This window comes from Schistocerca serialis, chromosome 8 (assembly GCF_023864345.2).
Source record: "Schistocerca serialis cubense isolate TAMUIC-IGC-003099 chromosome 8, iqSchSeri2.2, whole genome shotgun sequence".
NCBI classification, from domain to species: domain Eukaryota; kingdom Metazoa; phylum Arthropoda; class Insecta; order Orthoptera; family Acrididae; genus Schistocerca; species Schistocerca serialis.
In genome coordinates this window covers 77,760,912-77,776,377 of record NC_064645.1, presented here as the reverse complement: position 1 = coordinate 77,776,377, position 15,466 = coordinate 77,760,912, and the positions used below count along the sequence as shown (strand labels likewise).

Here is a 15,466-nt window from a genome sequence, read left to right as displayed (position 1 = left end):
TCACTTTCGTTCACCAAGGAGACGAGAAGTGGATGTCGTTTATGACGTCTAATTGATTCCAAAATTCCCTGGTCCATGGGCTGAATTAGGGCTGTCACATTGGGTGGAAGAAAAAATGCTTGTATACCATTGGACTTCAGAGAAACATCTGAAGTTTGACTGGGAGCATTTTCAATTATAAGGATAGCTTTCAGTGGAAGCTGTTTCTTCTTTAGCTCTTTTCTCACTGCAGGTACAAATGTTTCATGGAACCACTGAGAGAATATTTGTCTGTCCATCCACACTTTCTTCTGAGTGTAATACTGCACTGGTTGAGTACTTATGTCATTGTGTTGAAAACAACATGGATGTTGGGATTTTCCAATCACCATAAGCAGTAGTTTATGACTCCCATTTGCATTACAACACGTCATTAATGTTACGCACTGTTTCTGTTGCTTGTAGCCACTAGCTTCCTTCTCGTTCTTGGCAGCTAATGTTGTCGAAGGAACCATCTTGTAAAAGAGTGCTGTTTCATCAACATTATACGAGGCATTAGCAGTTAAATCTTCTTCCTATATTATCTTCCATATCTTGCTTACAAACTCATCAGCATCCTTATCGTTAGCTTAGCGGCTTGCCCTGGTAACCTGTCAGCTGTCAAATGCCATGTTGTTTTTTTTCCAGTTTGATAGCCAGCCTTCGCTCGCTGCAAACAAATTACTATTGACAAGTTGTTTGTTAAATGCAGCTGCTTTTTCCTTTATAATCATGCCACTGACTGGAATTCCTTTACTGCGTTGTTGATTGCACAATCTGTAAACAGCTACATCCAGTTCTTCATTCTCACTCTTTCACATAACCTTTCATTTTCCCAACTGACTATCCATTTGTCTGGAGTGCTGTCGAATAACATCTTCTTTCTTTTTGATGTCATAAATAGTTGCATGTCCAACATTGAACTCAGCAGCAATGGCTACCTGCGAAGAACCTCAATTTAACTTATATAAAATTTTGAGTTTCTGCTTGAGGTCTAGTGTAATGTGTTTCCTTTCAGAAGACATGATTCAAAACTGTAAAGAAAGCTAAAATACAGTATATAAAGCATTGCTTAACTAAGCATTGTTCCACACGATAATTGATTGTGCATGTGTGTTTGGATGTGCGCCGGGTTACTGAGAGGCCAGACTACTGAGGGCCGGATTAGCGAGAGTCTAGTGTAACTGAATTTAGTCGTTTGAAGAGCTCAGTAGTAGTCTTCTTCCAGTTCATTTTCATCACCATGTACACCCAGAAATGTGGAGCATTCTGCTCTGCTTACTGACTTCTGTTCATATGGTACATAAGTTGTCAGTATGATTCTATTTGTTGTACAAAACTGAGTATAGTTTTTTCTCAAAATTTAGGATCAGTCCATTTTCAGAGAACACGTAATAATTCTTTGAAAAACACCATGTACAAATCTGATGATTACTGAATATTTATTTTCCTCTTTGTAGAAGTGCATTTATAGAAACTTTTTAAAAATGTGTTGAATGTTAATCCATTCTGAATTATAGAATGAAACAGACTTACCAGTGCTTCTCAAACTTCTTTGTTGGTGGCCACATTTGTACCGGAGTATTTCTTTGTGCCCCATCCCCCACTAAATGTTACATATTTAATGAGTGCCAACAGCACATGAAAACCACCAATGTACTACTTGCCACTCGTATTTTTGTGCTGAAATCCCAGTTGAGTGAATTCTGATGTGCATAAAATATTTGAGAAAAAGTGTTTGATCTAGGTAAAGATGTCATTAATTTTAATTTTGGGGCCGCAAACATATGTTGGCAAATGGCAGAGGTAGGGTCCTGTTTAAATATGACAGTACCATAAATTCTGTCTAAACAGCAAGCCAAAAACTTCAAAAGTTTTTTACTCAGTAACTCAATTTAGTTATCTGATTCACAAGACGGTTTTATATATTCTTCCTGAGATTTTAGAAAGAAATGTTTCACATGTTTCAAATCGAAATCAAACTTACTATCAACAGTGTCTGTATGTGAAAAAATTTCAGACGAGATAGTTTTCACCTCTCCTTCTAAATGTTTAATTTCTTTATGAAAGCCTGTATTTTATGTTTCGCTGTAAAGATATTCGTGTTCTTCCCTGGGGAAACATATTTAGCTTGTATTTTCAAATATATCTAACAGCATAAGTTGAGTGTCCAATTTGCTTTGCAGAAGATAGAGCTGTTTCACGGTTTGTACACATATCAGCCATGACACTTCTCTATGCAGGAAAAGTGTGCTGAAACTCAATTCCATTTTACTGCATAAATTTGTAAAGAGATAACTCAATTGTGTGACTTTTAATCAGACTGGTGGCTTATATTTTATAATACAAATTCAGATCTGCAGAAATTTCCTTAGCCACTATACTTTCATGATGATGAATCATACAATGGTTAAGATTAGTGGGACCATTGTTTGCAGATTTAACCTCAACATGAAATCCAGCTATTCTTCGTATTATTGATGCTGCTCAATTGGTACATACTCCAATGATTTTATTCCATTCCAGGCACGTTTCACGTGAGAACTCATTCACTTTTCGAAAAACCTAATCAGCTTTAACATATCCTATTAATACACGACAAAAAGAAAATCAAAGTTGCTCACACTGGTCATTGTTAGTTTCCAAAATATTTCTGTCATTTGACAGCCACTTTTTTGTTTGCGTGCAAATTTTTGGTCCAGAATAATTCATTAATTCATTTTTTGTAACTAACGGTGACACACGATCTTTGCCTACAGTATACGATTGCTTTGCCTCTTGTGGTTCTTATAGCCTAAAGTGTGTGATTCAGCAGACTTTTTAAATTTTCCATTATTTCAATAGTCATTCAAAAAACTTAACAGATTTATTGGAAGAGCAACCATGTTGTGAAAGTTAATGTCATTTCTGTTGTGCAGATTTCAAGATTCCGCTCACTAGGCATTCATCACAAATGCGGATTTGTCTTCAGTATCTGCAGAAATAAAAGTAAATCCAAGTTACACCAATATTTCACAATATTTTCACATTTTTGTGTGCAAAAGAACAATGTCCATGGTTTTAAACATTCCCTTTCCATTGACATAGTCAAAAATTACACTCATGTTCAGAAGAAAACAGAACACCTTGAATGACTAGCGATAGAACAGTCATATTCACAGGACATGTACATTAGTATGTTCCACAGAAATGATTAGCATTTGTCACCTTGGTTCAGCATGTGTCCTATTGCCTAGTAGGCACAGTATCCATTATGGGCTCTTGACACCTTGTTCTGTGCATGATGTCATCGATGTGTGAAGGTATGAATGGCATCCTGTGGTATAGCAATCCATGCTGCATTCACGTGGTTCCAAAGTTCATCTGTGGTGGTTGGCTTTGGGTCACAGTGCTGCACCCATCATTTCACCATACCCCACACATTTTCAATTGGTGACAAGTCTGATGATCAGGCAGGCCAGGGCAAAAGACTGGCATCCTGTGACACCAAGAAGGCACATGTTTGTGCATCAGCATGTGATTGTACATTGCCCTGCTGAAAAATGGCATCTGGAGTGTTGTGCAGAAAGGGTATGGCTACGATACCCAGGACATCATTCATGTAGGTTGCACTGGTCGCAGTGCACCAGATGCATACCAACTGTGATTTGTGGTTGTACCTAATAACATCCCACACCATAAGGCCTTGAGTTGGTGCTGCAAGTCTTGTACCAATGCTGTCAGTGTGATGCCACTCACCCTGTCTGTGACAAACCAAACTGTGGCCATCATTTCCAAACAAGCAGAACCTGGATTCAGCCGAAAACACTATCTAATGCTATTCCTAGTCCCAGTGACACTGTTTCATCCACTATTGTTGTCTAGCACATTTCTGCAGATTTGTCAAAGGTAGGCAGAGAAGTGGACAATGTGCACATAACCCATGCCATAATTAATGGCGATGGTCGGTCCCTTGTAATAGTGTATGATGTGTTAAACTGTTCCATCGTTGCACCAGAGCTGAAGAGAAGGCAGATCTGTCCTGCAGTGCCATTCAGATGAGGTGTCGATGTCACTCGGGGTGGTCTGGGTGTTGTGCCCTAACCCATGTTATCGTGTTCTCTGGCCTTCCAAGAATGGTACTGCACATACCCATTGCACATCCCACATGGGCAGAAATTTCCCGGATGGATGCATCACATTCTTTCATGCCAACAATGCGCCCTCTTTCAAACTCACTGATTTGATGTTATGGTTCGCTCATATAGCTGCGAGGTATCCTGCACATCTGCTCAAGTCACACTGTTTGGTTTATAGTGACAACAAGAGCCACAGGCACATATTACCAGTAGGTGCTGTTGCACCATGACATCGATGAACTTGAACCCGCTGGCCAACATGTTCCAGATGTTAATAATTTCTGCAGAATATACTAATGTACGAGGGCTATCCACAAAGTACATTACGTTTTGGAATTAAAAATAAATAAAGTATTGGAAATTTTTTTAATTATATACAGATGAAAGCCACACTTAAATACTACTTTTCTACATAGTTGCCATTTAAATTAAGGCACTTATCGTAGCGATGGACGAGCTTGAAAATTCCTTCATCGTAAAATTCGGCTGCCTGCGCCTTCAACCACGTGGTTACCTCTTCTTGAAGCTGTGCGTTGTCATCAAAACACTGCATAGCCAACCACTTCTTCATTGCTGGGAATAAGTGGAAGTCGCTCGGTGCCAGGTCGAGACTGTACGGCGGATGAGGAAACAACTCCCACGTAAAAGATTCGAGAACTTCACGAGTGGCATTTGCCATGTGGGCCCGAGCGTTGTCGTGAATCAGCAAGATCTTTGAGCCCAACTTTCCCCTGCGCTTGTTTTGTATTGCTCTTCTGAGGTTGTGCAGAGTCTGGCAATACCTTTGAGAGTTTATTGTAGTGCCTCTTTCCAGGAAATCCACAAAAATCGTATTTCTACCGGGTTACTGATTAACCACGTGGTTGAAGGTGCAGGCGGCCGAATTTTACGACGAAGGAATTTCCAAGCTCGTCCATCGCTACGATAAGTGCCTTAATTTAAATGGCAACTATGTAGAAAAGTAGTATTTAACTGTGGCTTTCATCTCTATATAATATAAAAAAAATTTCCAATACTTTATTTATTTTCAATTCCAAAACGTAATGTACTTTGTGGGTAGCCCTTCTACATGTCCTGTTAGTATGGACATCCTGTCTCTAGTTGGTCTAGGTGTTCTAATTTTCCTGAGTGTGAATATATTAATATTCTAATGTCAAACTAAACCTAAACTGCAGTTGCATTATATGTGATTAAAACTGATAGAAGAACACCATGCACTGTTGATAAGAAACGGATATTAAACACTTGTAGTTCTAAGTCAAAAGAAATACTTATCCTTTTTTTACATTATCAACAGGTCCAAAGTCTCGGGTCAAGTTATCAAGGCATTAATTTTATCTATCCCTCAAGACCTGGAAGGCTAGAAGGCATTAGATACATTTCAATAGTGCAGCCTAATGAACAAAATAAGAGCATATGGAAAAATGAGACAGCTGTGTGATTTGGGTTGAATAGTTACTAACAAACAGAACACAGCATCTCATTCTCAATGGAGAGATGTCTTCAGACATAAACATAACTTTGGGGTACCCCAAAGAAATCTTTTAAGATCATTACTTACAAATAAATCTTATATTATTGTATACTCAAAGATTAAAAATGTTGTACAAGTGAAGGCTGAATGTGATGAACAGCCTGCAAAATGGAGAGGGCAGAGGGGAAAATGGAGTCTATCAAATGTGGGTATGGAACTGGAGTAACAAGCATATTATCTAATGAGGATAAAAATATTAACTGGCTGTTGCTACTTTAGTAAGAGTGGATAATGAAAATGTGTTGGGTCATAAATGATGAGGTCACAATTCTTTGAAGAGTATTTATTAATAGCCAGATTTTGAGTAGTGTTAGTTTTTTGTCTTTAGTTTCAACTAAGGTGAAGTCTTTATCGTTCAGTCTCGAATTCCTTTCATGCTTAGCCAGTGTAATAGTTATATCCCTTTCTAATTGATATACATGTAATTTGTTACACAGATTGCAGGAAATCCTATAAATTCCACTCTGTTCTAAAGTTGGAATCCTGTATTTACTGCTGAACAGAATGTAGGCAGCAGTATTCTTACTATAAAAAGCTGGAGTATATTTCCAGATGATATACTTTGTGCCATTACTTACTTTTAGAACACTTTTACCTTATACATTCCTATACCTTTTTTCTTTGAGTATAAAGTAATATAACATTTATTTGTTCAGAGTGTCTTTGGGAATCATGTTATTCTTGTGTTTTCCATCAATATATAGTTGTAAAATGTCACAAATCTTTGAAAAACAAACTCTGTACAGCTGTGAACACTTACTGATGTTGTGTGGATTTTCTAACAATGATTATCTTACAGTGGGAAGCCAAAGCCTGTTCATAATGAACCGTTAAATAAATATTATTGTGGAAGATAAATACGGCATATTCAAGTTTTTTAATGCTTCTCATGTCCCTCCAAGTACTGACAAAATATTCCATAAATGTTAGCAATCTTGAATGTTTTATAAAGTCTGTGCTACTATATCTGCCGAACAAAGAGCTGACATGATGTTTAGTGATACTATACTTTCATTTCTAGGTTGCAAAGCTAATTGGTGCTCCACCAGGTTATATTGGTCATGATGATGGAGGTCAGCTTACAAAAAGACTTAAACAGTGTCCAAATGCTGTTGTCCTTTTTGATGAAGTAGATAAAGCTCATCCCGATGTCCTCACTGTTCTTCTGCAGTTGTTTGATGAGGTATGTAAAGAACATGTGATAATCTTGTTAGTGTGTTATGTTTTGGAAATAACCAAACAAATTTTAAAAAAGGAAAAAAACCAGTACCATCACAAGTGCAAATAAGGTAAGTAAAGGGAGGGTGCAAAGAAGTAGTTGTATGTCATGAATTAAGCAAACAATTAATCAATTAATTACTCTTATATATATTTATATGACAACATTGTGAAACTCACCACATGGAGGAGGCAGTGAGCAGCAGGAAGTCACATTGAAAAAAGGCTGCTGAATATTGCGGTGGAATCTCGATTTTACATTCTCACTGTAAAGGTGACTCGTTGAGTTGCAGATAGATACAAGGAAAAGACTGGTTGGAGCTGCCAGTGGTGGCGACTGAGTGTGCGTGAGGTGTGCTTGCTTGTGTGTATGTTATCTTTGCTAAGGAAGGCTTTGGCCAATAGCTGCATGTGTAACAGTCTTTTCATTGTGCCTGTCTGCAACTCACTGAGTCATCTTTATGGTGAGGAGCAGTCTATCCTTTTCCTTGTTATATAAATTTTGCTTATAATTTACTTTACATAAAATGCTAACTTTAATACAGTGGAACTGTTTCTGCAGGGTAGATTGACAGATGGGAAAGGAAAAACAATTGAATGTAAAAATGCAGTATTTGTGATGACATCAAATCTTGCCAGTGATGAAATAGCACAACATGCACTGCAGCTGCGCAGGGAAGCAGAGGATGTTATGCATCAGAGACTGGAGGGAAAACTTGGTAAGTTCCTAACAGCTCTGTAAGGTAAAGAAAGCCATAGGTGTATGACATGACAAACTTATCTCATTTGTAAGGTTTTATGTTATAGAATCTCACTGATTGGATCGATTTCTTCTGTGCATTGCTGAAAATGGGAAAATGATTGCTTTCTTCTGTTATAGATGAGAAGGAAGTTCAGGAAACAATAACGATTTCCCGTGGTTTTAAGGAAAATGTTGTGCAACCAATTTTAAAAAGACATTTTCGGAGAGATGAATTCCTTGGTCGTATCAATGAAATAGTTTATTTTCTACCATTTTCTCGGACAGAACTGCTGAAATTAGTTTCTAAGGAGCTCTCCATCTGGGCAAAACGGGTAAGCACAAACTACACAATATGTAGCATTTATAACATTGCTGTGGAAGAATGTCACATATGTGGAGCAGATAATGATGATCTTCTCAGTTTTTTACAGAAACCTTGATAAAATTTAAATTATGTTTGAATGACGTAACTATGCCGACTTTTTGAACAGATCTTTGTTAGTGTTAATTGACTATCCATTTTAAGAAAGTAAAGGGTCAAATGATCAGCATGTCAAGGTACTTGACCGGTCTTGCCTGGTTTGTTCAGCGAAACAGGTTCTGATTTGGAGGGTTGGTCATTACCACCAGTTTCCACAGTAACAGTAAATATGACAGTTATCGCTGTCACATTGAGAAGTGAATAATCATGTGTTGCATGGAATGGGAATCTTGGCTAAACTGATTGGATTCCAAGGATAATAAAAAGATCTGTAACTTTCATTATAAGTATCAAAAATATTTCTAGTTGAGACCGTTCCATCTTGAAAGATCTCAGATTTGTCCATCCACATTTTCTGTGGTCTTCCTCTACTATGTTTTCCTGTTGTTTTGTAACTACACATTACCTGTGGGTATATGTTTCCACCAATTCTTCCCAGTAGGATTATACATGTGCTTCAGTTTCTTCCAGTATACTCTTTGACAACTAGTCTGAGACTTATATCTTCATTTCAAATGCTATTAGCACTTTTATTTCATCAAATCAATACCTTATCTATGCTGACTAGATTCTTCTCTTTTGTTTCCACTCCATAAAGGTTTGTTGGGGCAATAATTGTTCCATAAAATTTTATCACTTATTCAGTAGTGGCTTTGCCCTATAAGCTACTGTGGTTTGTGTCATATAATTTATAAAATTATTTAATTTAGGAGTCAATATCACTGGAAATGTCTGAACTTAAAAACTCGCAGTGGTCTGCATTATTATTCACAATTATCAAGACACACCCACATTTTGATTTAGTTTGATTAAATGTATTTGTTTTCACGTAATACAAGATAAAAAAACTTGTGGGTCATCTCAGTAATATTTGTTAATGCCCAATATTTGAATAATATTGAATACCAACAGTGAGTTAATGTGAAAACATCAAGAAAACTGTAAATGTTTTTCATTGGAAAAAGATGAAAATGAATATTCCAAGTGGTCATGTTGCAGCAGCTCACCAGTCACTCAGTGTCACCTGTCAGTGTTTTTATAAAAGCCTAGTGGTTGTCTCATGAATAATTTGTAAATTATAAACTGCTAACAATGCTTTTTCAACAAAATGAACAAAAACTAAATTATTGGTTATTGCTGCTGTACATTACAAACATATCAAGCAGTCAGTAATACTTCATTATTCAGTTTTTAGGACGTGAAGGCACTACGGAGCACAAAATACTTGCCATATACAAGAGTTATACATTAAAAACAGGCAGGTATTTGAAAAACTTTAATACAAAACAATGGCAAATGTGTTTTAACTTTTCAGTATTGATTTTCACCTTCCTTGACGAAAAGATGCAGCTGTTGTTACTTTGATCTTCCAGTTACAGAATATTATCTTTCATTAGGTGGTGAATGTTTATTACTCTGGGACTGTGATGAGTGTACACCATGCAACAGCAACAAAAAAGTTATCAAATAACTGTTTGCCAATTTCTCAATGCTGCCATGGCTCTTTGGCAGTGAGAGTTGTCACCATCATGTGCCCTTCATCTGGATACTCTTTTTCGTAGTTGTAAGTGTTCACCCCCCTTTTGCCTTAATGGGAGTCAGCAGTACTGTAATGCTACAACCACATGCTTCCTCTTTTGAAAACTGGTTTTCCCTAAAGGTATCTCGAATCAGGCAGAAGTCTAAAAGTAAACCATGGATTTCCAAGGAATGAAGATATCATGTGGGACAAAAAGGAGACTGTATCTACCACCTAGCTCTGATCTTAGCATAGTAAAGCAAGACAAAGTATACTTCAAATATTGAAGCAAGTAATTCAGAAATCTAAGCAGCTTTATTATGAAAAAAAAGATAATTACATCAGGCAACAAAATAAAAACTACATGAGATATAGTGAAGATAGAGACAGGTGGGGCAAAAAAAGAAGAGGAACAGATAGCTCTAAAAATAAATGAGACATTGGCAACAAGTGCATGAAGTGTTGCAAACCTGCTAAACAAATACTTTGTTTTTGTTACTTACGGTTTGGGGTTATCAGATTCGGTAAACAGTGCAATGAAGTATCTGAGACCAGTCTTTACAAATAACTTCAATAAATTGAAAATAACTTACATCTCTCAAAGAAGTAGCATCCATCATAAAATCCTTAAAATCAAAGTATTCTATGGGTTATGATAACATATCAACAAAATTAATCAAACAGTGCTCATGTGAGTTGAGTTCTATCTTAAGTTTTGCATAATCAATCTTGTACCAGTGGAACATTTCCAGTCTGGCTAAAATATGTTGAAGTTACACCTCTTTACAAAAAGGGGGGTAAAGAGATAGCATCAAACTATCAAGCAATTTCACTTTCGCTGGCTTTTTCAAAAATACTCAAAAAAGTTACGTTCAAGCAGTTTCCTTACGCATCTGACTGCAAATAATTTATTGTCCAACTCACGATTTGGGTTTCTTAAGGGTTCTGATATAGAGACATCACATTTACACGTATAGTGAGAATGTACTTAATTCATTAGATAACAAATTAAGGACTACTGGCATTATCTGTGACCTGTCAAAAGCCTTTGACTATGTGAATCACAGCATTCTCTATTAGAATATTCTGGTGTCGCCAGCAGTGCTGCGAAATTATTTGAGTCTTCTGTAACTAACAGGAAACAAAGGGTATTGTTGCAAAACAACTGTGCAGTAAGCAGTCAGTCTTCATCTGAGTGGGAATTAATTACACATGGTGTTCCTCAAGGTTCCACATGGGGCCATTGTTTTTTCTTGTGTACTTTTATGATCTCCCATCTGTTACATTACCAGATGGTAAGTTTGTTTTGTTTGCAGATGATATGAACATTGCAATAAGTAACAAGATGAGTGCAGATTTAAAAATGGCTGCTAAGCAAATTTTCACTGACATTGATAAATGTTTTAAAGCTAATTCAGTGTCATTAAACTTTGAAACGATCCACTGTATGCAGTTCAAAACCTGTAAGAGATTTCCTTCCAGCATGTGTATAACATATGAAGACATGCGGATCGAAGAGGTTGATAGTGTTAAATTTCAGGGATTACAACTCTACAATAAATTCAGTTGGGAAGGGCATACTACACAACTGCTAGAGTGCCTAAACAAGCCTGTATTTGCAGTGAGAATGATGTCAGACGTAGGAGATAGCAAAAAAAAAAAAAAAAAAAAAAAAAAAAAAACTTTCATACTTTGCTTACTTTCATTCTATTATATCATATGGTATCATGTTCTGGAGTAGCTCGTCAAACTAAGCAAAAGTTTTTAGCATGCAAAAGTATGTAATAAGACTCATTTGTGGTGTAAATTCCAGATCATCATGTAGAAACCTGTTCAAGGAACTTTGTATTCTAACCACTGCCTCTAAGTATATTTATTCCTTAATGAAATTTGTTCCAAGGAATATATCTCTTTGTCTGACCAACAGCTCAATACATGGTATAGATACCAGGAATAACAATCTACATAAATACTTAAAATCAATTACCTTGTTCCAAAAAGGGATTCAATATTCATGAACACACATTTTCAATAAATTGCCAGCAACCATTAAAAACTTGGTTTCAGATAAAGCACTGTTTAAAAAGATTTTCAAAGGCTTTATGATAGGCAGCTCCTTCTACTCTGTAGATGAACATCTTAACAGGGACTGTTAGACCAGCTTCAATAAAAATGTCTGTTACATTTCAGTTTTGACAGCACTTGGCCACAATAGTCAAGATTTGGTATTTTGTGTATGATAAATTTATTAAAAGTGTGTTATTATGTTTCATTCTGAAAGCTTTTTAATTCTGTAAATACTATTAGTGGTTTCAGTTTGCTGTAATGTATTCGTGTATTTTGAAAATCTCCTGAGAAACGATCAGGGTAGTGAGTATTATATTCAAATGTTTTACGTATTTTGTGTTATACTTCATGACTTGTTCCACATCCATGAGAATCGTCTCATTTTTGGGTCTGTGGAATGTAAACTGAATCTAATGTAATCTAACATACTCACAACATGTTCAAATGGTACTTTAATATGAACACTTTCCTCTGACGGAATCATGCAGATTTCTGTGTTCTGTTTGTTGTTGTTCTGGGGCATGATTACACGACTGCGATCTTGGTAAGTATGATGGTGTGGGCTCTTTCCCCTCCTTGTACAAGTAATTCAGAGCTCTCTTTTTCCACCTTAAAAGTCTTTGTGCCAACAACAGCATTCAGTCAAATTGTAGACTCAAGATAAACTCTACAAATATCTTAATTTGTTTCTGAAGCACTTTTCCTCAAGTGGATAATTTACTTGATTTTTTAATGTTTTTCTCACGCTTCTGGACTGTAAACTTTGTAATTTATTTATTTATTTTAATTTGACACTTTCTCAATCAAAGATGATACATGTTCAGAGGACTGCAATTTGTTTGGGGCAAAGTGTGGAGAGAGAATTTCATAAATGCAATTTTGTCAAATAAACACATGGTTGGAGACTGTGGCTATTATATGAAATAAATTGTTGATGGTGTACAGCAACTAGCCACAAATTGACTTTAGGGTACTTTATTTAGAAAGTATCATTATAGTTTTTGAACTGTTCACAGTTCATCATCAGACAGTTTTTCATGCTTTCAACAAAACAAATGATAGAATGGTTTCCTGTGAGTTGTCCTTGAATAAACAATTATATCATTTGTTTTGATGAAAGCATGAAAAAAGCTGCTGATGAATTGTGAAAAATTCGAAACTGGTAATGGTACTTTTTGAATAAAGTAATCTAAATCCCATTTGTGGCTGGTTGCTGTACAGCATCAACAAGTTGATTTCATAAATAGTTTTCCAGTGACAGAGATGCAGAATGTAGTTCAGTACATATGTGTGGGAATTAGACAACTGAAAAACGTTGCAAGAAATGCGGCAGTAGCAGATGTTAATAAAAAAATTCCATTATCACCTTTTTAATATGTTGTTTAAACATAAATAATAATTGTCACCCATTTGCATTTAGTGGGAATTCTACTGATAAGCCAAGGTATTAGCACCATCCCTCCTGTGTGAAGTGAGCTTTTGTGATGGTTGTCCTATTCATTTGTCACCATCATTAATACGTGCTGAATGTGAGTTGATTACAGTGAAATCAGTAATAGATAATGTGGCATAAGGATGCTAATATTTCGCATAACCTGACTGTTAGAAGCTGGCTTGTTATGTAAATTGGTAGTAGGTGGTAAGTATATGCTGAAGAAACTTCAAATATTTGAGAATGAACTGTTCCTCATTATTTTTCAATGGGGCCAATTTGAATCCAGTAACTTTCGTACCATAATGATTGGTTGCTGAAAAAAATGCAAACTTGTTCTTCAGTTAGATGAATTGTTCTTCCTGCTAAATTCACCAGCTGTGGTATCTAGGTACACCTCCATCCAGAAAAATGCAATCTTGTCATGTGGATTATGAAACATATGCAGGCCAGTTCTTGTATATTGTTTTGTATAAAATTTGAAATTTATTAAATGAATTTCATGTTAAATGTGAAGGCCATTTGATGTTGTTGTGACCATGGCTTTTGAAATTACAAGATATGAGAACAATTTGCGTTCTCCACAACCTTCTGAAATTCAGCTAATTCTGAAAATCTGAGTGCATAAGCAGGGCCTCTTAAATAATAATGAGGAAGCTTCATTTAATTTTCTTTACAGCATTGTTGATTGCCAACATGCATTCACGTATGCTACTTTTATGTGCTAAATACGTTAGAATCCTCAATAATATTAATCATATTATGCTTCCACAAAATGTTGGCTGAGCTTATTACAAGGAGTGTCAGCCTGGTACAAATAACCAGTCCTAATCTCTGATATGTCCATGCCTTCGCAGATAGGAAGACAGACCATTGCTCATTAGTATCAAAAAAAAAAAATTGCTCATCGATGCCTTGTTAATGATTGCAGAGTGCAGCATATTAAAATATATTATAATAAAATTACTTTTCCTGCATTGGAATTTATAAAATAAACGAGATTTGACACAGTGGTGGCAGTTTTTGTTAAGGAAGCCTTGCCTCAGCTCTCTGGGATCTTGATTGTTTTGGAAATAATGATGAAGGCTAACTACTAAATCTGTCTTGTTGATTAGGAACTAGACTGTTGTGTCCACTTTTGCCAGTTAATTGAAGATAATTCCTTGGATCACCACTAGAGTCAACACCAGGGTATCCAAACAATGTTTATTACTTTAGAGAAAGGCTTAAACAAAGTATCAGAATTACTATTGACCACTTCATAGCTTATAATGCTCCTCATTGAACATGACATTCTTATTCATAACACTTATCCCTGTCACTGATCTGGATTTTCATTACACTGGTTTAAGAAGTTTCCTAGACACAAAGTCAAAAAAAGGGTACTATGAAAAGTACCTGATATGAAGTGGTGTGTAGGCCACAGTTTGCAAACCTCATTGTAATGTAAACGAACTATGTAATGTGAATTTGTAGAGTCTGCATTTTAGTAAATTAGAGCTGTTTCAATGAAAAAGTGAACAAACGTGATGCTAATGAGTGGTGGTAATATTACGGCTGGCGAATGTTTGTTGTTAGACAGTAAATATACTTATTGTTTTTAACAGCAAATAAACACAATAGTCTTATAATTGTTTCAGGCTAAGGATAAGCATGCAATAAAGTTGACATGGGATCGTGAGGTGGAATCTCTGCTTGCTGATGGATATGATGTGCACTATGGTGCACGGTCTATAAAGTATGAAGTTGAACGTCGTGTGGTCAACCAGCTGGCAGCAGCCCATGAAAAAGGTTACATTGGACGTGGTTTTGAAGTCCATCTAGTTGCACTGTGGCCTGATACCGCTGAGAGTGGGGTTATACGATTACGTGTAAAGGCACCTGGAGCTCGTACCTATGCAGACGTAGTAAACAACCCTGGTTCTGGTCTAGGAGAGTTTTGGAAATGAAGATTTGGTTTTGTGATTATACTTTTGAAATAATTACTCTGGCGTATATTAATTTTTATGTAAAACACTGATTTAGTTATAAAACCTCTCGAACTATGTCCGGTACTTTAAATGAAAGTCATTGTTGTAAACAGTATTAGTTTGTTAAATTAAAAGATTTATGCTTGTGACAAAAGTAATTGCTGGCTATTTCATCTGTATATGTAACCTGTCCTGCAATATAACCCCACCACATATTTCCTATCTTAACAGCAGGTTTTACTTGTAGTAATCCCAAGACCACTGCAGAAGTGTGCATTGTGGATATGAAGATAACTTAATAATTGGAAAATTTTGAAAAAGTATGTCAACAAATATGGGAAATGTGAGAGGCAAAGTGATAACCTAT

General features: G+C 36.2%; 1 protein-coding gene across 1 annotated transcript in view; it reads left to right on the top strand.

Annotated features, from left to right (window-relative positions):
* LOC126416579 (caseinolytic peptidase B protein homolog) overlaps positions 1-15,257 on the top strand; it is an 88,181-nt gene extending 72,924 nt beyond the window's left edge. The window contains exons 7-10 of the mRNA XM_050084329.1: positions 6,692-6,853; positions 7,451-7,607; positions 7,769-7,962; positions 14,770-15,257. Coding sequence (XP_049940286.1) covers positions 6,692-6,853; positions 7,451-7,607; positions 7,769-7,962; positions 14,770-15,078 — 822 coding nt within the window. The 3' untranslated portion in view covers positions 15,079-15,257. The remainder of the gene's footprint in view (positions 1-6,691; positions 6,854-7,450; positions 7,608-7,768; positions 7,963-14,769) is intronic.
* The last annotated feature ends 209 nt before the right edge of the window (positions 15,258-15,466 follow it).